The sequence below is a fragment of the Necator americanus genome, chromosome IV (assembly GCF_031761385.1).
Source record: "Necator americanus strain Aroian chromosome IV, whole genome shotgun sequence".
In the NCBI taxonomy this organism is placed as follows: domain Eukaryota; kingdom Metazoa; phylum Nematoda; class Chromadorea; order Rhabditida; family Ancylostomatidae; genus Necator; species Necator americanus.
This window is the reverse complement of record NC_087374.1, coordinates 16,571-41,555: the sequence shown is the minus strand read 5'-3', so window position 1 is coordinate 41,555 and position 24,985 is coordinate 16,571. Positions and strand designations below refer to the sequence as shown.

The 24,985-nt window shown below is 39.4% G+C and overlaps 4 protein-coding genes across 4 annotated transcripts; 2 read left to right on the top strand and 2 right to left on the bottom strand.

Annotated features, from left to right (window-relative positions):
• Positions 1-1,326: 1,326 nt before the first annotated feature.
• Positions 1,327-4,526, bottom strand: RB195_000017 (uncharacterized protein; the record flags this gene model as incomplete). The annotated part of the gene is made up of 4 exons (XM_064196144.1): positions 1,327-1,476; positions 1,881-1,984; positions 4,311-4,410; positions 4,512-4,526. The coding sequence occupies 4 exons, from the start codon at positions 4,524-4,526 to the stop codon at positions 1,327-1,329; spliced, it is 369 nt and encodes a 122-aa protein (XP_064052025.1).
• A 6,424-nt stretch (positions 4,527-10,950) lies between these two features.
• RB195_000015 (uncharacterized protein) lies at positions 10,951-19,576 on the bottom strand (the record flags this gene model as incomplete). Its single annotated transcript, XM_064196142.1, has 3 exons — positions 10,951-10,982; positions 16,677-16,796; positions 19,489-19,576. The coding sequence occupies 3 exons, from the start codon at positions 19,574-19,576 to the stop codon at positions 10,951-10,953; spliced, it is 240 nt and encodes a 79-aa protein (XP_064052023.1).
• RB195_000016 (uncharacterized protein) lies at positions 13,774-15,936 on the top strand (the record flags this gene model as incomplete). The annotated part of the gene is made up of 3 exons (XM_064196143.1): positions 13,774-13,788; positions 14,773-14,852; positions 15,801-15,936. 3 exons carry the CDS (start codon positions 13,774-13,776, stop codon positions 15,934-15,936), a joined length of 231 nt encoding a protein of 76 aa, XP_064052024.1.
• Positions 19,577-23,564: 3,988 nt separating the features above from the next.
• Positions 23,565-24,470, top strand: RB195_000014 (uncharacterized protein; the record flags this gene model as incomplete). The annotated part of the gene is made up of 1 exon (XM_064196141.1): positions 23,565-24,470. One exon carries the CDS (start codon positions 23,565-23,567, stop codon positions 24,468-24,470), a length of 906 nt encoding a protein of 301 aa, XP_064052022.1.
• Positions 24,471-24,985: the final 515 nt, after the last annotated feature.

Here is a 24,985-nt window from a genome sequence, read left to right as displayed (position 1 = left end):
GTGATATCTATCAATTTAGTCTTTCGTTGTTTATAAAGAAATTTCTAAAGAGGAGGAAGTTCTGGAAGGAATGAATCAGTCTCAAACATGTGACAAGGAAGAAATGAAAGTTATTACTGTCGCTCGCTTCCAAGCATAACACAATATGCTTGGAGTGCTGTTATTATTAGCAATAAAATTCATAAGTTGAAGGAAATATTTCAATACAGAAGACCAAAGCTTATGTTTTTATTGCTGCTTGGTTCGTCGTTCGCTGTTCATAATAATTACCACTTTCAGGGAAGGGATAGTTTCCCAAAAATACTATAAGCGATAGGAAATTTACGCAGAAAAACACGTGCTATATTCTTCATAACTACAAATACAACTGTTTCATACTCATACGTAATATGCTTTGATGAAAAGAAGTGTATTTTTGCAGCTGAAGGATAAGGGACAATTTGAAATTCATAGTCTCATTTCGAACACGAAAATATGAATAAATTTAGAGGAGAGGTTATGAAACGAACTTTTTGCTACGTAATGAAAGACCATCAATGGTAATAAACGTTAAAGGCATCACTCCACGAATCAGAGGTGGTACGAATTTCAGGTGGAGTATTCGTATACGGAATGGGAGACTATGGAGAGGGGGGTGATTCCGTCCATTTCTTTCTAATTACCATAAAAAACGGCCCCGAAGATACGGCTTCAGGCGTTCTGGCGCAATATTTTCTACAAGGAGTTCGAATGGAGCGCGCCAGCCTTGTGCGGCGATGCATCTTCTGGGCTGTTTTTTACGGCAATTAGGAAGAAATAGACGGAAACACCCCCATCCCCTTCATAGTCTCCCATTCTGTATACGAATACTCCACCTGAAATCCGTACCACCTCAGATTCATGGGGTGATGCCTTTAATGGTAGCAAGTGCAATAAATACATAGTATATAGTTTACATACATAGTATCAATAGCTGAAGGAGAATCCTATGCTCAATTGCCAGTTAAAATAAAAAGAGGGCCTTACTGAATAGACAGCACCTTGTTCATGAGTGCTATCGGGACGTTCCTAGATCAGATTACACATAATTTGTTTGTTGTAAGGCACCACTTAGCGTGATGTGTTGTTATTGGTGACTTGATATTTCCCAGCGTTAATGTGCCATGCTAAACGCGCAGTGCAAAAGTTGATTTGCATAGCCTCTGCTTGATAGCGCAGCTCTAAATCTGCGACAAATCGAGAAATTGTGCCGAAAAATTCTCAAGACGCAACAGAAAGGTGTGAAATTAATGGGTAGTGGTGGTAGTAGGAGTTGAACCAACATAAGAATCATAAGAAGCAATGATATCATAGGGTCCGCTTGAGAAACTCTATAAATGAGCGTTCATATAAACAGAAGAGAATGAATGATTTGAATTGTCTGCAGGGTTGTGAAGGGAAAGATATCCGTGAGATGTAGTAGCAGAGCAAAACCGTGGACACCTGAGTTAGGGATGCCTGAAATTTCACACGGTTACGCTCTGTATGAGGAAATCTAAGGAAATTGGTGTTGAAGCGCCTCGAGAGTCATTCTTGAAACGTGGGAATCAGCAGTCTTTACAATTAATAAGGACAAAATTAATAATTATGAATGACTGCGGAATCCCAGGGCGCGACATCCACAAATAACATATGAGCGCTTAGTTAACTTCCGCTGTAGGATGAACGATGTAGGATGAATTAATGAGCAGAAACTACAAATATGGCAAAAAACTTATATATTGCACTGCACTAGAAATTTCTTCAATTTGCTCATGGATTATAAGACTTTTTTTTTCTTACAAAATCCTAGATTTCTGGAATCGATTAAAGTTGTTTCTCTAGAGTAGGAGTAACTTATATATAAAAAGACCTAACACTACCTCATAGAATGGGTTGTCCCGAAGGTTTCGTTCGTTGACCAAATTACGACCACCTCGGGTAAAAGAAGTCCAGTTTTCTTCCGACACCGATGAAACTTTTTCTCCTAGAAGACTTTCCACTAACGATTTTAAGAGAAATAGGCTAGCCCTAGATCATTCTAAGGACATATCAAATTTTGAACATTAACTTAGTGTATTGATAGACTCCAACAACTGATATCCAGACCGGAGCCGTTATTTAAAGTTGTACACGACTTTCGATGTTAGCGGACCACTTTTTCGCTCTATCACAACACTATGTGGCCTCGGAAAGCCTTGTAGTTTCCGCCGAGGCTCGCATTTCAACATTTAGCTATGACTAGAGAAGAAGGGGAGTTTTCAGAGACAAATAAGAAAACTTCGGTAACAATTGGAATGCTAAAATATCTTCACAAGCCTTTTACGGAAGATATTTCAGCCTCGTCTATTTCACATTTAAAAATACTTGTGACTGTTTGGAATTTTCGCAAAGAGTATGAGAGATCTACCAAAGTACGTCACAAGAGAAGATGGGCACGCGGAAAAATCTAGTTGATAACAAAATAGAAGACTCAGTATTTGATTTATCCCTCAATCCTTTTTTATGCTAGCTAACGAATTCGATGAAAGCACAACTCTTCCCTGAGGATGGAGAGTTTTCGAATTCATGATTAGAGCACTACCAGAATTTTTCTTTAAAATTACCTTAAAATACCTTAAAGGTTTTATGAGGTGCATCTTTGCAAAAACTCTTGTGTCTATTGGTGCTGTTTAAGTGTCAAGAAAGGAAGAAATTTCAAGTATGGAATGAATATTCTGCTGTCAGTTTCTTCAGCACACAATCAGTCACAAATTAATTTTGTATTCTTAACTTTAAAAATGATGGTGGAAGTGAGGTGAATAGCAGAAAAAGTACGTAAAAGTAAAAAGTAAGTATTCTTCAATCTTCGGCATTCTGTACTGGACCTACCCTTACTTGTTATGTCAACGAGGTCTCGCTGCGAAGCCTTGATATCGTTCTAAGTGCATACACCACGCAGGAGCTCCAAAACGGGAAAACGCAAACTGACCATTCTCATCGACTAGCGAAACTGGGGATCCCCCGTTTCTGTTTTCTGCTTAGCATCTGGAGTATTAGAAACTTCGAAACATTCGCAAGGCTTTGATGAAGACGAGGCTGTTGAGACGTGAGGTCACTAATAAAGTTCCATCAAAATCTCATTGACAACAATTAAAGGCAGCATACCACGAATCTGAGGTGGTATGGATTTCAGGCTGAGTATTCGTATACGGGATAGTAGATTATGGAGAGGAGGTTAATTTCTTCCATTTCTTCCTAATTGCCCCGTAAAAAAACGGCCCGAAAGATACGGCGCATGCACAAGGCTGGCGCGCTCCAATCGAACTCCTTGTGGGAAACAGTGCGCCGGAACGCTCGAAGCCGTATCATTTTTATCATTTCATCACGGGCCGTTTTCTACGGTAATTAGGAAGAAATGGACGGAATCATCCTTCTCTCAATAAACTACGATCCCGTATACGAATACTCCTCCGGAAACCCATAGCTCTCTTGATTCGTGGGGTGATGCCTTAAAGCGCAATTTTCGATATCTGTCTGCTTCAAAAATCCGTAAAATTGAAGAGAGTGATTAAAATTGAACTTGTGGGCGGATTCACGAGAGATGAAATATGTACTTCATTGTTGTCTTCAAATTCAAAAGCATTCCATTCAATGAAGCGTTAATATGAGAAAAAAAGTTAAAGAAGCTAAAAAGAAGATCGATAAATCACTTTTTTTGGTAATTCCCGTAAAGACGCACCTCAACTGAAATTTGTTGCGAACGTTTTTGAGGTTAATGAACAAAGATGTAGCTCCTGTACTTGGGAAATATGTCACTGTTATCTATGAGAAATTGAAAAAGAAACCACACATTCACGCGAAGTTCATCCAGAAAAAGCAAAATAAATAAAATAGGAGGATAAAATTGAAAAATGGATGGTTTCGCCCCTATCTACATAGACGATCCATTAAGTTGACAGCCTATGAATCATGCATGCATTTTTTTGTTGTAGGATGCACTGTTTTGGTTCCAGCGCCTTTGTAGCAAGAAAATGAGAATTTGTTCATGTTATCGAGATATGGCATGAACAGTTCCAGAAAAAATGAGTGAAAGAGTAACTGTAGTAGTAGTGCCCTTAAGTGTACTTTAAGCAATTCCTAGAGATCTCAGAGACTCCTTCAATAAATCGTACCCGGTCCCATCAGCGAATTATTTCGGAGGAAGCGATTGACGAAATACGGAGATTTTAAGCGATTTGAACTCTTGTGGGAACATTCAAGGGAATTTTAGCGATTAGGGACCAACTTTTAGAGACGAACTACCAATTTGTAGGTAATAAGCTGGAGCTTACGTGGTAGTAGCGAGTATCCACGGCAAAAACTCGCAACTCCTTTCACAACTCGACCATAGAATCTTTCGTTAACCTCTTTTCTCGCTTGCTTACTTACTTGCTAAACGAAAGGATGTAATGGAGGAAAAAATTCAGAAACTGTCCTCAATTTGTGAACCAAACCAAAAAACAACAATTTGTAAATCATATTGTCAGACATACTTTCGCAGACATCATAAGGACCTTCGATAAACGCTAGAACAGGTAGAAGAGAAGAAGAGAACACGTTTCAGTAGTTTTTCCGCAACTCAATGAAAAACAGGAAGGCATGAGTAAGCAGCATGTAAACAACGCTTATTTTCGTATGGCTGCATGTATGCGGCTGAAATTCTCGGCCAGTGACATTAGAGGAGATACTTTCCATACATACTACGTTCCCGCATTTCCCTTCATCCGCGGACGTTGTTTCAGTGTAAACAAAAAGCAGGAAATATAACATGCATATCAACAGCACAAACAAACAAACACAACCTCTCACCGGCAAATTGATTAAGCAATACAGCCATATGGCGTCATCTGTGAGATATATTAATCATAGACTTCTCTATTTCTAGCGCTACCCACATCAGCAGCGCACAAAACAATCGCTTTTGATAAAGCTGCATTATTTTCGACCCGTTTTTGTACACCCGAATTTTCTGTTCCTGGTGGAAATGTTAAGGAAGAGCATTAAGGGCATCACTTCACGAATCTGGGGTGGTAGGAATTTCAGATGGAGTACTCTTATAAGGGATAGTAGATTATTGGGAGGAGAATGATTCCGTCCATTTCTTCCTAATTGCCGTAAAAAAAAAACGATCCGGAGGATACGGATTCGGGCTTTTTGGTGCACTTTTTTCTACGAGAAGTTCGATTGGAGCGCGCCAGCCTTGTGCATGCGCCGCATCTTCCGAGTCGTTTTTTGCGGCAGTTAGGAAGAAATGGACGGAATCACCCTCCTCTCCATAATCTACTATCCCGTACACGAAATACTCCACCTGAAATCCGTTCCAGTCCGGATTCGTGGGGTGATTTAAATGTAAACAACAAGCGACAAATCGTAAGCGTTAAGCAATAAATCCCGAGTAAAAACGGAGCGGAATGATTTTTACCTCGCTTCAGTTGATCTCGTGTGGAGATAATCGCTTGAGATGACTACAGAAACATGGATCATCTCATTAATGGTGGTGTGTTCTGGAAATCTTTCATTCTTCAAAATTAAGAAAAACTGATCTGTTTTTGATTTGAAGTTTATTCCATAATAATTTTTACTTTGAAAATATGATAAAATATGACATATTTTTATCCTAAACATTTTTTAAAAACTTTTATCTCTGTTACTACTCCGTTTTATTTTCACGCACCCTAAATGGATTCCGATGTTTCTCTTTCAGAACTAGTCCTTAAATATCAATTTGTTGTATCCAATTTGTGGGTTGCGGTATTTTGTAGAGAAAGAAATATTCTCTCAAGCAATATGTTGACTTGTGCATGACTCTAAACTTCTTTTTTCTGTACACGAGTTTAATTTTTTCTCAAAAAGAAAGCCATTATCTGTGCATCAACGTATTAATAATAGTAGTCCTTGCCTCGAAGTAATTTTTTTTTCACGAAAGTAGCTGCACTTGTGACGAGCTCCTCCAATTATATCGCAAGAAATTGAAAACTAGAATTTTTGTTCAACTATGTACAAGGATTTTGCCCATTGAAAGTACTTTATGTTCTGTAAGCAAAAGCATTCCAAAACCAAAAAAAAAAAGAAAATGAAGCAACAGAGATAATCTTTTAATGAAAAAAAATTTAAAATTGGAAATGAGGCATCATCCGTACGTATTCACATTTTGTCTGGCATCAAAATGTTCTTTTAAATAAAGAGAATGCAGCGCACTTCAGTATGTATACTGTTAAATAATAAGGAATTCAGAGAAGAAAAAGTATTTAACAATAAAAAAATCTTTTTAAGGAATAACTGTCGTTGCTGGTTCAGAACTGCAGATTTTTTTTTCTAAATTCAGTTCAAGGTACGCCACCACGCAAGAACTCGAAATAGGGAAATAAACTGACTAGCCTTACCTACTAGTTGGGCTGCTGAACAGGTAGCCTGTCACCCAACGCGAATGTGATTTAAAGGCATCACGCCACGAATTCGAGGTGGAAGATGCGACGCGTGCACAAGGCTGGAGCGCTCCAATCGAGCTCCTGGTAAAAAAAATAGCGCGTTGGAACGCTGGAAGCCGTATCTTCCGGGCCATTTTTTACGGCAATTAGGAAGAAATGAACCGGATCACCCTTCTCTCCATAATCCACGATCCCGTATACAAATACTCCACCTGAAATCCGTACCACCTCAGATTCGTGGGTGATGTCTTTAAAGAAATTATAGTTTCTAGTCAGAGCCCTGCACCAACACTACCTCGGGAGCCTGGCCAGTGATACGACTGAACATCTACTTCTGAATGACTACATCTCCATCTTTGATTTATTTTGTGCAACCTCTGCACTAGCAGAGTAGAGAAGGAAATTGCAGGAAGTGAATTCTATTTCATGATGAGGGCAGCAGAACGTTTTTCTTTGGCAGCGACACCAAACATCATTAAGTTTCACATTTCTGCAGTGGCCGGAACCACTATCAAGACAAGTAAACTAAGAAAAAAAGTGTGATGAAATTTTTTTAGGATGATGTCTATACAATGATAGGATGCACGATTACGATTTACGAGATGAGAGTCATACGAACAACTGGAACATACAATTCGTAATACTAATCGCACAAGCACTTACAAAGTACAATTCACAAGTTGGTACTCGCACGCTTTTTATGTAAAGAGAAGAAAATAATCGTACGCAGCCGTTTTATCCAGGATTTCAGCGTTAGTTGCAAGAAAACAAAGAAGGGGAAAGAAAAATAATGAGGAAAAAAAAGAGCAAAAAGAACGTTCATAGCTTCGTTTCGCTTTATCAAGTGCGTAATTGTGAACGAACGCAGTAAAAAATTGGTAAAATTTTTTGGACGAGTACGTTGCAAATGTTCTAAGAAAATAACTGCGCTCTCACTGTATAGAAAGCGCCTCCAGAAACTCGTACGGAAAAAAAAGTGTTATGACTTCTTCCTGACCATTTATCTCCTTGAAGATTAGTAATTTTGGAAAAAATCGTACGATTTGATGGAAAACGAGTTCTTCAAAACCAAACAGGTGAGCAAAGGCAACCATTCAAAATTCCGAAATTCCCTCTTAGAGGATAAATACTTCCTTGAAAACTGACAAAAATCAGTTAAAAATTTAAATAAATTAATTAAAACCCGGGAAAATTTGAAACTTTGAAGGTGAAAAAAATTGATTTCAAATTACTGAGAGTGACACCTCCCTAGAATGGTGATGTGAACGTTTGTGCATAGGATTTTTATCAGTATTCTCATATTAAGTTAAAAAGAGTCAGTTTTACTAGGTGAAAAATACGGAAACGGTTAGCAGTTGTGTACCAATGTACGTCAAATTTAGGTCAAAAGTTGAAAAATCAACAAAGACTCACAAATTCTAAGCACAACGATGTCATCGCTCTACAACTTCAGATGGACGCTTCGAAAGATTTCGTCGCGCTTATTCCGCGAGAAAAAAGTTCGTATTTCTAAAATTCTTCAACAGCAAATGAGGTTAGAGTCTTTTTCTGCCTTGTTTGATACCTACGTGGATGAAAAAAATCGTCCTCAATTTATTTGTTAGGATGCTTTTTTTACTGGGTGAACGGCGGCGAAAGATCCCTGCATTATGTTTAAATGATATTTAGTAAACTAATAAAGGAGTGAATAAAAACGCGATGCTCTTTCTGCCAAGCGTTAAATTTGTATATATCTCCGCAAAAAAATACTACGCCAACAGACGTGGAATATATGCTTATAGATAAACGTCTATATCAATAAAATATCAATAAAAACTTCGGGAGTAAGGATAAATATGAAGTACATAGTGGCGTTGACCAATCCGCCGAAATTGTGCGAACACGTTCGATTTGTAATAAAAATCGATTTAGATCAAAGAATGTTTGTGCAAAAGACCAGCCGATGCACCAACTGTGTGTTTTTACCCTCCCAAACAAGTATGTCACGAATCATCATTATAAGTAAGTCATCAGACACTGTTGCAATGGCACCAGTTGGCCAATAGTGTGGATTCCTTAGGAGATTCTTTGTAACCAAACAACCTATTCAGGATGACAGTACGAAAAATGCTCAGTTGATTCTACGGCGGTTTCCAACCATCGACCACCGGGCAGTCGGAGCGGAACTTCTTACAGCTCTGCCATACCCCCCTCATAGAAAGGATGAATTGGATTAGATCACCTACTTACTTCACCATTCCGTAAAAATTCAAAAAAAAAAAAGTTTTAATGTCTTAAATGGGGAGGCTATATAAGACAACTGCTATATGATGAATGTCTTTAAAGGCATCATCCTACGAATCTAAGGTGGTGCAGATTTCAAGTCGAGTATTCGTATACGGGATGGGAGACTATGCAGAGAGGGGTGATTCCGTCCATTTCTTCCTAATTGCCGTTTTTCACATTCTTTTCCCTCTTTTTGGTTGAAATTTGATTGAAATGATTCTTAAGCTTCAATATATGGAATTGAAAAAAAACCGTATTGTTTGTGCTGTGTTCAATAAACCGCTGGGCCGACGATCTTCGTGCAGTGCGTTCACTTGAACGGGCCGTTTTTTACGGCCCGGAAGATGCGGCGCCGCACAAGCCTGGCGCGCTCCAGTCGAACTCCTTGTGGAAAAAAGTGCACCAGAATGCCCGAAGCCATATCTTCTGATCCGTTTTTACGGCGATTAGGAAGAAATGAACGGAATCACCCCTCCCCCCCCCCCTCCATAGTCTCCCATTCCGTATACGAATACTCCACCTGAAATCCGTACCACCTCGTGGAGTGATGCCTTTAAATACATGAAACATGACTACTATCCCAATAACTTAGGCAGAACATCTAATACATCAAAAAATGTTAAAATCACCTGTAACTTCTTTATTATGTTCCTGAGATGAAATAAAACTGGAAGTTTCGCAAGAAGAGGAGAAAAATACGATCAGCATCACAGAATGCATAATTGAAAGGGAGAAGTTAGGAGTATCCTCTCCGTTCAAGTGAACGCACTGCACGAAGATCGTCGGCCCAGCGGTTTATTGAACACACCACAAACAATACGGTTTTTTTTCAATTCCATATATTGAAGCTTAAGAATCATTTCAATCAAATTTCAACCAAAAAGAGGGAAAAGAATGTGAAAAACGGGGATGTTTTAGATTTTCGGGGGGAAAAAGCATCGTCGTGTGGCAATTTTGAGAAAAAAAAAGGAAGTAAATGATAGCGCATTGTTTAGCTTGACTCAATATATAGCGTGGATTTTTTGAGAATAATGCGAAGTTTTATTTATAAACGAGAAATTTTTTCAGGAATATTTGTTTCTTTTTTAGAAGTCACTTACTTAACTATGAAACTAAAATATGTGAGAGGTTAAAAACCTCTTGAAAGAGGTCATCTTTAAAAAAGACCCCAAACTGAATTTTCTAATGCAGAACTCATATAGATTCTGTTCATATTTTGCTTACAGTGAGGGGATTTAATTTCTTCAATAAATTTACTGCAGATGGATTAGAGCTTTGGCAAATTCCACAGTGCAAAAAAAAACTGTCACAGCCGTTTTTCCGAGGCTGTTCATCGTGCGAAACACTATCCGGCTTTGTAAACAAAGAAGAAAAGCAGATCCTATTGTAAATGAAATCCACGCCGTCGCCACCGACAAAAAGAAAAACCGACCAGCTGTACTCCTCCAGACAACGAAGCATGATATAGATGAACAATGTTCGCGGAAGAGGATAGATCATAGAGGAAACGAAACTTTTATCAAAATATCCGGCCGACAAATGAAGAACGGGAAAAATTACTATGACTAGTGCACAGGAAAACATCACTCTACTATCATGTCTTTATTCTGAACTAATTACTTTCTGGTTGAGCCTCTTAGGAGCAAATAAAAGACAATTTCACTATCTCTGAAACATACTACGTCGTTATCAACTTACGCTATCATTACAAGTTGTTTCTTAATGATAAAAGTGAAAATTCCAAGTAGCTTGTAGTAAAGTCTATTAGGTTTATACATTCTTAGATTAAAATAGAAAGTGAGAAGGATGTCGTGATGAGATATTTAAGCTTTGATTATAGTTAATAGTAAAAAGACAAGACAGGAACGGGATATTCTTCTTTTGGTCAAGAGCTCAGCTGTATTCCTATCTCTCCTTTTTTTAAATGGCAAAAAGTTTGAACTTTGCATTCCAATACCTCAGTTAGCTTTCGAGTTGTAATTTTTCCACAAGAGAGCCTATCAAATTAATATCTGTAGAATTATATAGAAACTGTCGTGGACATATTATGAAGCTAAGGCACTATAGGGGCGGGTGTAGTGTAGCTGTTAGAGGTTCCGCTTCCTGCACGATCGATCGGAGGTTCGAATCCGCCCCAGTGCTCACCGAGCCTTTCATCCTTCCGGGGTCGATAAATTGGTTTCGGACTTGTCTGCGAGGATAAAAACACTGACTTGACACATCGGCTAGCCACCGCAAGTCATTGTATAGGCCAGTTACACGTTCGTAAACCTGAAACGATTCTGAATTGAAGTGAACGTGGTGGCGCGGATTCCAAGCGGATTGATTAACGCCAGACACTTTATCCTTTATCCTTTTGAGGCACTATAAAACCAGATTAGTGCGGACTTTTGGAAAGTAGTGCAAAATTATTTACAAACTACATATTGTACATTACCCATAGTTACACAAGGCTATTGAATAATTCTACCCTAGCGGGAATACGAGCCGATGTAGGCGGGAACGGTCAAGGAAATGTTAGAAAATTGCAATTACTTTGAAAGAAATTTTGTGAAAATCCAATTATAGTTAAGTGCAGTCGAGGCTACACGGACAGCGACTACTTTTGCAGCACACACACTTTTTAATAGCCAAATCTATTCTTTGCTAACTGATGTCGATGTCTAAAGAGAGCAGATTGGAACGAGTTATAAAAAGAAACAAAAGAAAAAATCATGGACTTAAAAATCTCCAATTCCTCTCTTCTTGAAACCTCGGCATTTGAAACCAGTGTATTTATGTTTTCTTGTTATGCCAACAAGGTTTAGGTGAAACTTTTTTATTGGCCTTACGTTTCGACAAACTCGTCTTTTTCAAAGGCCGGAAAATGGTTCGAGGTCTTTGATACCATGCATATCCCATCAAACTCCTCCTCTCTCCTCGCCAAGTCTCGATATTGTTCCAAGTCCACCATGCAAGACCTTCAAAAGAAAAACAACTGACCAATTCCACCGACTAGCGGGGTTGGTAAACCACCGCGTTCTTAAAGATTGTTTCAAGAAAAGTTTCACCTAAACCTCGTTGGCATAACAAGAAGACATAAATACACTATCATGGACTTAAATTTTTTTTTGTCGAGTGCAGCGGTTACTGTCATTTACCAGCAGTAAGGTTAGCAGATTGGTTTTCTTTCAGATATAATCTCATATTTTAAAGTACTATGATTTTTCGTGGAGCATGAATTAACTACGTGAATGAAACTTGTACTTTATAGTAGACTCTGCAAAATTTTATGTATGGTAAGAACCTCGCAAGCAGACGTCTGCGCACGCACACCTAACAATGACATGAAGACTTGGAATTGAACTGCTGCCACCTCTTCCTCGTCTCTTCTAGAAGCACAGAGATCAAGTCTTCTTCGGCATTTTTTTGGCATCAACCTAGGTTTCTTTAGTGACTTTAACGTTCGTATTTCTCATTTTGAACGCGGACAATTGCGATTTTCCAGATCGTCACATGAACTCTTGCATGCACAGTTAAGAGTTTAGATTGCTTTAAAAAGGCAAAATAAATAAAATAGAGGATAAAATTGAAAAATGGATAATTGAAATTGAAAAACGCCTCTATATAGACGATCCATTTTAGAGATACGAGATTAAGACTCTTTTTTTTAAATACTAGATACTTACTTTGCGCTGAGAGTACGTCTGATTGGCACATGACTCAAATAAAGATGTGACCTAATTTCTCATGCATAAGACCAGTTTTATACATTGCTATGCTCATTTTATAAGTCCAGGCAAATAAATACGAAAAAAGCAGAATCGAGTGGAAAAAGATAATTGAATCACGAAAAGAGCTTTACTTTTATTTTCAGAAATTTTTAAATTCAATTTTCATTTTTTCACAACTTCAATGTTCTTCCTGCAGAACTTCAATGTTCTTCCTATGCTTAGGCGGCTGCATATACACGAGGAGGTCTTATACATTAGAAATTAGAGTAATAAAAAGTAAAAGTGATTAATACTTATGAAAGAAAGTTTAGCACTAATGCTAATTCCATAAGTCCAAATCCATAACTAGGATGTAGCGCTTGACATAAGCGGTGCCTAGCAAAAAACATCGAGCTAGCGACAATCTTAGAACAAATTCTGCAGAAGAGAGGTGTCATGATGCCGTAAAATGAACTAAAAATGTTTTCGACTTCATCCGGTATTATATTTTTCGCTCTTCAAGTAAGAAATAGATGTTTAACGGTTATCTTGTCAGGGCCAAAGCTGTTCGGCGACCTGTTTCGTATGCAATCACTCCTCAATTCGCACGCACTCCATTGAAATTCCGGCGGCTGGCGGATTAATTTCGAAGAAGCGCAAAGAAATGACTTTGGGAGCAGTCGGTAAATACTAATGTAGAACAGCAGGCGAACGACCGCGCTAAATGCTTAAAGGCATCACCCCACGAATTTGAGGTGGTGTTGATTTCAGGTGGAGTATTCGTATACGGGATGGGAGACTATGGAGAGGGAGGTGATCCCGTCCATTTCTTCCTAATTGCCGTAAAAAACGGCCTGGAAGATGCGGGCCGCACAAGGCTGGCGCGCTCCAGTCGAACTCCTTTTCTTGTGGGGGATTATTCCGTCCATTTCTTCCTAATTTCCGTAAAAAAACGGCCCAGAAGATACGCCTAAAGCCGTATCCTCCGGGCCGTTTTTTTATGGAAATTAGGAAGAAATGGACGGAATAATCCCCCACTCCCCCTCCATAGTCTCCCATCCCGTATACGAATACTCCACCTCAAATCCGCACCTCCTCAGATTCGTAGAGTGATGCCTTTAACGGGAGCCGAATACGCCGTATGTAAAATATGCGGTTTAGTCGGAGTTTATGTGAAGGAGAATTCCCCCGAAAAATTTTCTGAAGACAGCTAAAAGTGCTAATTGCAAAGAAATTTTTCGCGGAAACGTCAACGAAGAAGCAAAATGTCATATTCAGTCTTCCGAATTAAAAAAAAAAACTCATGAATATTATAGATTCACTTTGGTTGCGAATGGAAATCCAATCCAGACTTTCCAGTCAGCGTGCTTATGTTTAGTCTGAAAGTAAGTTCTCGGTTTGATCCAATGATTAAGAAAGTGAGCAGAAATAAATAACAAATTTGCAATGACATATGCAAATAACAATGACGATAAAAGGGAAAAATAACCTATAACGAATATTTTGATCAACTCTGGCGATTTCCTGGTACCACTTAAACGACATAATTTAGGTTTTGAGTCGATCCTCTAAAATTTTAAAGCCATATTTTATTACTAATACAGCTCACTTTATAATTAGTGTAGATAACACTGTGACCTGTGTGACAAGTGTTTTTTCAAGAGAAAGAGAGTAAACGAAATGTAGAAGTAAACAAAGAGTTTATCAAGCATTCAAATAGAAAACGTCAAATATAGGCCAGACTTTCTGAACGTATTCCAGACAATTTTTTCTATCAGTAACACAAAGTTGTTAGCTACATATAACATCCATTAAGAATATTTAAAAGTAGAGATTCGTGTGGAATTTTTTTCTCGAAAAATTCCTAAGCTTTTGATCTATTTTACTAACATATTAAAGCTTAATGCTCAATGAAACTCTTATTACAGTTCAAAGGCTCAGAAATAACTTCGATCTTTTTCTTTTTCATGTCTAAAATTGAAAAAAACCAACAGTTCTGGGAAGAATCACGTTGAATTGAGAGAAAAAAATTAAATTTTACAATAAACTTAACCGAACTGCCGTTACGAGATTGCACTAAAATAATGGATAGAATACCGTTTACGAGCAATAGTTCAATTTAATGAAGGGTACATGTGCAACGATTCAAAAATTGCCATCGGTAGCATTTAAAATTGATTGAAAAAAGAATAAGATACAAGAATGAAAATGTAGTAATACTTTTGAGTGTGAATTTCGTGTGACTTCAGCAAAAATTATCCAGACTAATATACTAATATAAAATACATTGCAGAAATAACGTGAAATAGACGAAAAAAAAGAAACACACACATAAGACATTTCGTGGTTGCGCAAATTGTAAGCTTCAGGATGAAAAAGAAACAGCAACCCTGGAAATAACAATCGATAACACTATATTTCCAACCCAGCACTCCTCACGCTTTGAAGGGTCAGTCTTGTGTAGAATTCAGGCGAAATTCTAATGAGTTCTGTTCCATCTTGTTTTTTTTTGTTTTATGGCACACCTGGTTTGGTCTGCAGGTGTTTTCAATAAATAAATAAATGAACAAATAAACATATTACGAAGAGGTTCAAAATAATCAAAAGTATGTGGCTGCGAAAGAATTTAGTCGGAATTTAATCTCGCATTTTCTTTTGTCCTACTTCTGGCGAATAAGTATTAATATTATTCATTCAGGATACTTGGCAAAGATAAAGGTCACCTAGAAAATCGGACGTGTAGTGCTAGCGCACTTCTTATTCGTTCTTCCAATCAGCTATATTATCTATTATTTATTATTTGTTAAGCATAAACACAAAATAGTGAAGTGTTTGCGCTTGGAGCAATAATGTAGCTGATAAGAAGAAGCACAGCAAGATTTAGGCAACATCTATATTTCACTTTCAAAAAAGGCTTTCATTACAATTTCGAATTGGTACATGAGTTAAAGCTGTCCGGCTAAGTGTACAACTGCACAATTATAGAAACTGTTCGCCAATTTAAAAAAAAAAAAATCTTCCCATTATAGATAGGATTTGGGCACAGGGTTTGAGAACGGGGGCGAAAACCTTGCTGTAAATATCCCTGAATACCCAAGAATTGAAGAGTTCACTTTTCTTGACGAGACAGAACATTTACACACTCATGAAGATAATACAATTTTGTAGAGCTCGCGAGCTGCAATAACGAGTAGTCGAATAAACAGAGACCTCTGATGCTCTTCGATTATGAATGTGAATCAATTATTAAAGTTAGTTATTAATTACTGGACTAAAAGAACGCTAGAGTAGATCCCAAGAGATACTAAACGCCCTCGAGGAAGACCGCCAACGAGGTGGGGTGACGTGTTCACTACACGGATGGACCAGCTGAGAGCTCAGCTGGATACGGCTCAAGGACATCTTCAACGTCACTCAAGAAACTTGAGAACATCTTGGATGACAATGGCGAGGGAACGAAACGAGTGGAAGAGATGCTGAGGCCCGCACGTCCAGAACTGAATAAGTGTAACCTTATCAACGACATCATTTGACAACGTTTCTCTTTCTGGAATAACAGAAGACCATGACCAACAAGATGAAAGCAGCGCATTTGTTGGTTTGTGTGGAAGCGCTTCGGTTGTTTACCTCCTATGCCAATGCACTTATTTATCCCTTCGGTTTCTGACTGGAAATGCAAATGCAGCAGTCAGGACGGGAATACGCGGCCGTTAATTTCAAACGGCATGACACAAACAAACAAAGATGTGAGGAACTGAATTATAATGAGAACACATACAAGCGTTATAGAAGGGAAACAGTTAATCTTCCTCCTAGTTTCACATACTCTTAGTTTTACCGCCAAAACAACTGCAACGGTAGTTAAAGGCATCACCCCACGAATCTGAGGTGGTACGGATTTCAGGTGGAGTATTCGTATACGGGATAGTAGATTATGGAGAGGGGGTGATTCGGTCTATTTCTTCCTAACTGCCGTAGAAAACGGCCCGGAAGATACGGCTTCCAGCGTTCCAACGCGCTATTTTTTTACCAGGAGCTTGGGGCTTTGGGCGTTCTGGCACACTATTTTCTACAAGGAGTTCGACTGGAGCGCGCCAGCCTAGTGCGGCGCCGCATCTTCCGGACCGTTTTTTACGGCAATTAGAAAGAAATGGACGGAATCACACCCCTCTCCATAATCTACTATTTTTTATAAGAATGCTCCGCCTGAAATCTGCATCACCTCAGATTCGTGATGCCTTTAAGCGCTAACAGCTATGTCTGGAACACATACCTATTACGAACGAAGTTATGGCAGAAATCGGAGTGGAGAGGGAGTGGTGTAGTCGGTTAGAGGTCCGTTGTAGCACACGGTCGAGGTTGATTCGAAAGAGAGAAAGAGCATGAGAGAGCCCTAGAGCAAACCAAGCCTTTCATCCCTTCGGAGTCAATAAATTGGTACCAGACTTGTCTAGGAGGATAAAAACACTTACCTGATCATCGGCTGGCCCCCGCAAGCCAATGTATAGGCCAACAAGCGTTCCAAAACTTCAGTGGATCGCGAATTACAGTAAAACGCGTTGGCGCATCCCAAGTGGATTGATAGGCCAGTGACTTTTTTTTGATAGCACTGCCACTACGAATACGTCAGTTACTTTTATACCACAAATTCACAGAAGACCGCTCATCCTAGTTAGAGGCAGCATACCAAAAAAAGTGACGATTTTGGTTATAGTTGAGGTGTAGATCAAGCGTATTAGCGCGATAACGCCCAATTCCCCTAGTTGCTCCGGAAAAAGGAGTGAGAAACAACCTTGACGATCTAATTTTCCCACAAGGGGCGTATCATGCGTTCAAACCAGCCAGATGCGCCGTGTCTGTAAGCGAACGGTCAAGAGTACCTCCTTCGGATTCCAGCTGCTCCAAAATTTTTTCCTACCTTGGAGAATCAGTCATGAAATGATCTTCTAACCGTGATTTTTGACCTAGATCAAAGGACTGAATGCTACAGTCGTTAACAGCAGTTGATTTTTCTCGTAGAGCGTCCACCTTAATTTTTGTTAAGGAATCTTCGTCTATGGATTTTCAGTCAGCTAGCACTAGTTCAACTCCTAGAATTTCCTTTCGTGTCAATTTTGTTTATTTAATTCGCCGCTGCTGGTAGAAGGATTACTCGAAGCCATCGTGTATTTGACTGGAGCTTTGTATGAGAAGTGAAACAACAGAAAACTGTAATTGAAATTGAAATTGAAAGTTGAAACACAAATTGAAGGACACTTTGTAAATGTACTTACTAAAATGTTAAGTAGGCAAGATTTTGAGGAGTTAATGATATTTTGAAGAAGCTGCTAAAAAAATCCATAAGTGTCATGCTTAGTTTGGAATATTCTTGCTTATTGAAGGAAAATGGTACAATTATAAAGATGTAGATTGTAAGAAGTTTCCAGTGACCCACTTTGCTGTCACACGATTGAAAAGAAAAAAAAAACTATCCTCGCCGAAAAAAAGAAATTTCATACATGATCAACGCCAACAACACCCGCATGCCAATAATACCCGCATTTAGAAGCCAACAGAGAAATTACTGACAAAAGAGACTATTCATTCGAATAAAATGGCGAATAGCGAAGAAAATCGAAGCAATTGCTCGACGAGTAAACAGACTAAACGTATATAGAAACAATTTATACGTGAGCAGCGTCAGCGTTAAAATATCCAGGTGCAGTGGTCTTAGCTTCACACTTGCTATTGCAACTTTTCTCTTTCAGAAATAAACAGCCTACTTATCATTCTAAAAAAGAACTGTAAATGACTACGTGTTGAAAATTTTCTATCAGTACAGTTTGGAGACCATGGAATTGCGTAGAGAAAGAATTCTTCCTATTTTTGGTTTCAGAACCTCCCCAAAACCTCACTGCTAATATCTCACTGCTCTTATCTTAGATTTCTACAACACTAGAATGAAACGTTTTGATGTTGAAACTAGTAGAAAAATGATTAATTCAGAAGAGTAGACTAGAACTACTAGATTGTGACATCCGCCAGTAATTACCTACAAATGTTACGGAAGAGAAAATTTTATGGCTGTAAACTCAACTTCAAACGAGCAACAACGAAAAAAAGTGTGATTGATGCACCAGAACATCTTAATTACTAGATTTCCTCTTAACATTTTTGAAATGTTCTATGAGAAGCATGGGCACATTAAAAACGCCAAAAAAATACATCAGACACAAAGACAAAGACATTAACTCGGCATATGTGTAAGATTTAAAGGGATTAGAGGAAGCAAATGGCAGAAGTGAAAATTATGCTTTTTTTCCTAGACAGCTATAGCGCCTGTAGTAATGTGGACGTGTCAGGTCTTAGGGAAAAAAAAAACTACATTGATATCAGAACACAAAAAAAGGCGAGTAAAAGAAAGGAGTAAGGAAAGCGAAATATTCGAGCACTACCGCTACAGAGAGCGGGCAAAATCTGGTATCACTTTTTTAAAAACTTAAACATGATAAGTAGAGCATCCAGTAGCGCTTCATAATAAGAAGGATAAAGGATAAAGTCACTGGCGCATCAATCCACTTGGGATGCGCCAACGCGTTCCACTGGAATTCGTAATCGTTGAGGTTTTGGAACGCGTGTTGGCCTATACAATGAGTTCTGGGGGCCAGCCGAGGATCAAGCCAGTGTATTTATCCTCCCAGACAAATCTGGTACCAATTTGTCGACCCCGGAGGGATCAAAGGTTTGGTTTGCACTAGAGAGGTTTCGAACCCTCATGGCTACAACGGACCTCTAACCGACTGCGCCACACCCGCCCTAGCGCTTCATAATAGTTAAGTTTTTTTGCTAAAGGCTACAAGCAATTACCCGATGCATTCGTTTGAACAGAACGTTCATGTTGATGCCGGCTGAATAAGAGCTGTGAGTTCTTATTCAGAGCTGTTAGCTGTCACCTGGATAAGTATACCAAAGTAGGAGTACAGATTTAAAAAGAGAGTTATCAGTGCAAAACAAAAATAGTGGAGAGAAAAACTCTCGGTACACAGAAGAATATTGAAGTGTTAAAAAAGTTGCACAAATAAAAATATCTATAAATAAAAAAGAACCTCTCTTAATTACTCTTGAATTTGTCATATCGAACAATGCAGGCATGATGCTACCTTTCGTTACTGCTCTAAAGATTTCTAAAGCCATTTCTTGCCTACCGAGCTCTTAGCACTAAAGTGATTTAGTAAAGGAATATTGAAGCAGTGAATATTAAAGGAATATTTAAGGAGCCAGTGCTTCAAATACTCGTCAATAATGGTACTTTTTTCGCAACCCGATTGTTCTAAAGCTATGAGTTCGGAAAAGAGGTTTTCTCAATCTGGCGGAAAAATACTCAATTTTTGTAGAATATATTGTAGCGAATCATTTAATTATGTTCATACTATATTTCTATCGTATTTACAACTATTTAGTCATATTTATTTAATTAACAACATATAATCGTGCTATTTCAAAGATTCATATCTCCTTTAATGCTCGTAATTAACTAGAGGCAAGCGAAACGCGACCATAAGAAAAGGCTAGGTGAGGAACTAAAGTCAAAGTCAAGCAAGTCAAGCTGTCACGATTGTTTGCAGCAGAATGTCTGGGTCGCATAATTCTTTCTTCACTTTGCTATTTGACAACAATTACAGAGTGGGAATTAATATAGCGACATATGTAGAAATATGTCCGTTTCATTTTCCTACTCATAAAAGCGTTAGCGGCAGCTGTAGTCGTGTAGAAAAAAACATGGAAGGACAGAGAAATGAATTATTATAAGAAAAAAAGAGAAAAAGAGAAAGAGAAAGAAAGAGAAATTATCTGATTATAAGAAACGACTTGTGTCCGGGCCAATTTGAGCCAAAACATTTGCGCTTGCTAGCTTTTACTGAAAAGCAAAACGAAGAGAAGTTTTCTTAGCATTTGCATCTCAAGACAGGTTGTCTTGCCTAGACTGTAAATGGTATTTATCGTTTGCTTGGATCAGGAAAACGTCGAGCAGAAGGACTACGTTGAAACATGTCCCGTTCAGAATTTCAATTCGTTACACACTTCTTGACCCTAACTTACCCTTTGACAGCGCAAGCGTGGCCTTGACTTCTTACTAAACAAAATAAATTACAGTAAGTTACAAACACAAACAGATGTAGCCATAAGTCAGAATAAGGTGTCATTTGAAACGCTCGCTTTAACTACAATGAGAAAATGATTGAATTTTTTGCGTTTTAATATTTTGAGCGATAAAATATCTGAGCAGAGCCTTGATGTAACTGTAAATTTTCCTCAGCATCCGCCGTTCATTATCTTGTAAAAATCGGCTGTCGAATAGGTCGAATCTCCGCAGAAAGTAGAGGCATCATTGTTGGTTGTTGTTCTTACTTAGAGAAATAGAGCTTCCACTCTTAGTCCAAGATATTTTTTGAATATTTTCATTATTCATCTCCTTTTTTACGTCAAGTCTCCCCTGGACTGCACAAATTAAATACGTGGGTGTGATTACATAAAAAGACAATATAACCTGTTAACGTGCGAAAAGCCCACTTGCTCACTGCGAATAACGGTAACAGGAGCTTACCGTGATTATGAGTAGCTGTTTTCGTTCACATGCATTACTTCTGTTTTGTTCCTCGGTATTTCACAAGGATTGAACTCAGCACTAAATCGGACGCTTCTGGTGCCGACTATGCTTATTTCGAACCGCAACTAAGCAATGTATTCTGTAATTATATTCGAGCATGGCAGCTGGGAACACCGTTGTCATCACTATCACCATCAGAATAATTACACAAGATAAATCTGTTCAAAAAAGAAAATAAATGAAAATGTCCCTCCCTCAGAAGCACCTTAAAGAGCTGCTCCATGAATAAGAGGATGAGTGAAAAATTTAACGTTTCCCGATCTCAACAAAGAGAAACTGCAACATCAAAGAGAAACAGAAACGCTTATGCTAATGGAAAGGTAAAAGATTGTGTAGGAGCACGATTAGTTGCAGCTGTCATTGTTTCGATGTTGCAGAAAAGACGTTCGCTGCTTTCTGCAGTGAGAGCACATTAACTGAAGCTTTTGTAGTATTCACAAGATTTTCGGAGCGATTTATCCTAAAAATCCATATGACGTTATTCCTAGTTGACCCGTAACAGCAACCAATCGTAATAGCTTTATCATTTCAATTGTGGATTGCTGGATCAGTCAAAGCTCCGAGTTCCTGATTTAGTCTGATTTCCATTCGTTATTCTCCAAGTATCTATCTCGTTAGCAAGAAAACTACTAAACCTTTCATCAGTGCTTGAATTTCTTTTAAAAAGTCAACTAAAAGGCGTTGCTATGAGGAGAAAAATTCAATTCTGCAGCAATAGTTTATAGAAAGTGTCAATACTTTTAATTTTTACTTATAGGTAAAGGCAAGCTAAGCGGGAACCACAAGAAATATAACTCCGGCGTTAGCCGGGCTTTCAGATTGGTGCGACAGAGCAAATGAAATGGTTCAATCATGAAATGCATGTCGTAATAATTTTTAGGAGAAAAGCCGGAGATTAAGGAGTGAAATAAATCAGAGCTGCTGCATACAAAATTGTCTTCGAAATCGGTCAGAGTTCAGCCCGAATGTCGTTCTAAATGAGACTTGCGGCGTTTTTCAAAGAATTGGTCTCAGGAAATAAGGAGATAAATTGCTTCCGCATGTCGCAGTTCACCGTACGTTATTCAAACCAAACGTTGTACAACCACACTTCCTCGGTTGAACTACAAATCTTGTCTGAAAAAGGACAAAGGATAAAGTGTCTAGAGTTAATCAATCCGCTTGGGATCCGCCCGCCACGTTTACTTTAATTCAGAATCGTTTGAGGTTTCCGAATGTGTAACTGGCCCGTACAATCACTTGCGGTGGCTAGCCGATGGGTCAAATCAGTGTTTTTATCCTCCCAGACCAATCTGGTACCAATTTATAGACCCCACAGGGATGAAGGGCTTGGTGAGCACTACGGCGGATTCAAAGCTCCGATCGATTGTGCGGTCAGCGGAATCTCTAACCGCCATACTACACCCACCCAAATAAATCTTATCTTATCTGATAAGGAAAAAATTATTAGATTTTGGGAATGGAAAGTATGCACAAACCAAGCGTATTTAGATCAGGAAAAGACATAACAGCTGCTTGTTTGTTCGCAGCACATAATTCAAAACTATTTGCGTCATCACATTTAGAGAAATACATCCCAAATAAGCACGCAATATCACCACAACTTCCCGAGATCTTGATAACAACTCAATTTGTTTTCCATCATTGTTCGGCTTTATTTCCTCTAAATTGGCTAGTCGGCTTCCTCGCAAAAGTTCGCTACTTTGTTGTTTTCTTTCCCCATCTTTGTAGGCGAAAAATCGTCGTGATGAGCAACAATGAAACAACAACAATACATGTACTAAAATACTTCCTTCTTCTCGTACCCTTTTGAATCTTTCGTTATTTACATTCCATCCAATATTTACAATTTAAAGATCCTATCTAGAGACTGATAGAGACCTCTTTTTGATTAGGATAGGGAAGAAAGGAAAGAGAGATTGAGTGGCACGCAGGAAATGTCATACACAGTCATACTGTTGAAGACACTTGACAAGATTTATGGCAAGACAAACAAGGTTTGAGAATTTACGAATTAGATCTTTTCACTAAGTTCTCCATTTTATATAGACCGAGGTTTAGAAATTTCGAGTGAGTGAATCCTGGTTACCATAAAAGTTTTCTCCGAACTCAACTTCTTATATTATAGAAAGCATGTTATACTAAACACAGTGAGACATTTCACTACATAAAATACAAAAGAGAAAATGTCTAGCGTCAACTAATCCGTTTGCGATGCGCAAGTGCCTTCACTTTCATTCAAAACTGTTCAAGGTTTAGAACGGGTGCCTAGCCATTACAATTACTTGCAGAGTCAACACCCAGATCGACAGGTTAGGAGGGATGATAAGCGCGGCAATGGGGCTATTTCGAACCGCATGGAAACAACTCTGTATTTGCAACATCTTTAAGCGAAGAGAGGAAAAGGTAAAGTCGGGAACTATTTGTAACACCCTCCCGGAAAGAAGACTAAAGCGGGTGAAAGCAAAGCTGCGGCGGGGCAATTATTTGCAACACCTTGGCGCAGAACAGAGGATGGAAGGCGAAGTCAAAGCCACAGGGTGGCAACTATCTACAAGACCTTGTTGGAGGAAGGACTACGAGGGGGCAACTATTTGCAACACCTTGTTGGAGGAAAGACTACGACGGGGCAACTATTTGCGATACCTTGTCGGAGAAAAGACTACGACGGGGCAACTATTTGCGACACCTTGTTGGAGGAAAGACTATAGCGGTGCAACTATTTGCAACACCTTGTCGGAGAAAAGACTATGGCAGGGAAACTATTTGCGACACCTTGCCGCGGGACAGAGGATGGAAGGTGAAGTCAAAGGCACGGGGTGGCAACTATTTGCAACACCTTGTCGGAGAAAAGACTATGGCGGGGCGACTATTTGCGACACCTTGTCGGAGGAAAGACTATGGCGGGGCAACCATTTGCGACACCTTGCCGCGGGAAAGACTATGGCGGGGCGACTATCTGCAAGACTTTGTCGGAGAAAAGACTATAGCGGTGCAACTATTTGCAACACCTTGTCGGAGGAAAGACTATGGCGGGGCAACCATTTGCGACACCTTGCCGCGGGAAAGACTATGGCGGGGCGACTATTTGCGACACCTTGTCGGAGGAAAGACTATGGCGGGGCAACCATTTGCGACACCTTGCCGCGGGAAAGACTATGGCGGGGCGACTATCTGCAAGACTTTGTCGGAGAAAAGACTATAGCGGTGCAACTATTTGCAACACCTTGTCGGAGGAAAGACTATGGCGGGGCAACCATTTGCGACACCTTGCCGGAGGAAAGACTATGGCGGGGCGACTATTTGCGACACCTTGTCGGAGGAAAGACTATGGCGGGGCAACCATTTGCGACACCTTGCCGCGGGAAAGACTATGGCGGGGCGACTATCTGCAAGACTTTGTCGGAGAAAAGACTATAGCGGTGCAACTATTTGCAACACCTTGTCGGAGAAAAGACTATGGCAGGGCAACTATCTGCGACACCTTGTTGGAGGAAAGACTATGGCAGGGCAACTATTTGCAACACCTTGTCGGAGAAAAGACTATGGCGGGGCGACTATTTGCGACACCTTGCCGCGGGACAGAGGATGGAAGGTGAAGTCAAAGGCACGGGGTGGCAACTATTTGCGACACCTTGTCGGAGAAAAGACTATGGCGGGGCGACTATTTGCGACACCTTGTCGGAGAAAAGACTATGGCGGGGCGACTATTTGCGACACCTTGTCGGAGAAAAGACTATAGCGGGGCGACTATTTGCGACACCTTGCCGCGGGACAGAGGATGGAAGGTGAAGTCCTATTTGAACCTTGTCGGAGAAAGATATGGCGGGACTTTTGAACCTGGAAGGTGAAGTCAAAGGCACGGAGTGGCAACTATTTGCGACACCTTGTCGGAGAAAAGACTATAGCGGTGCAACTATTTGCAACACCTTGTC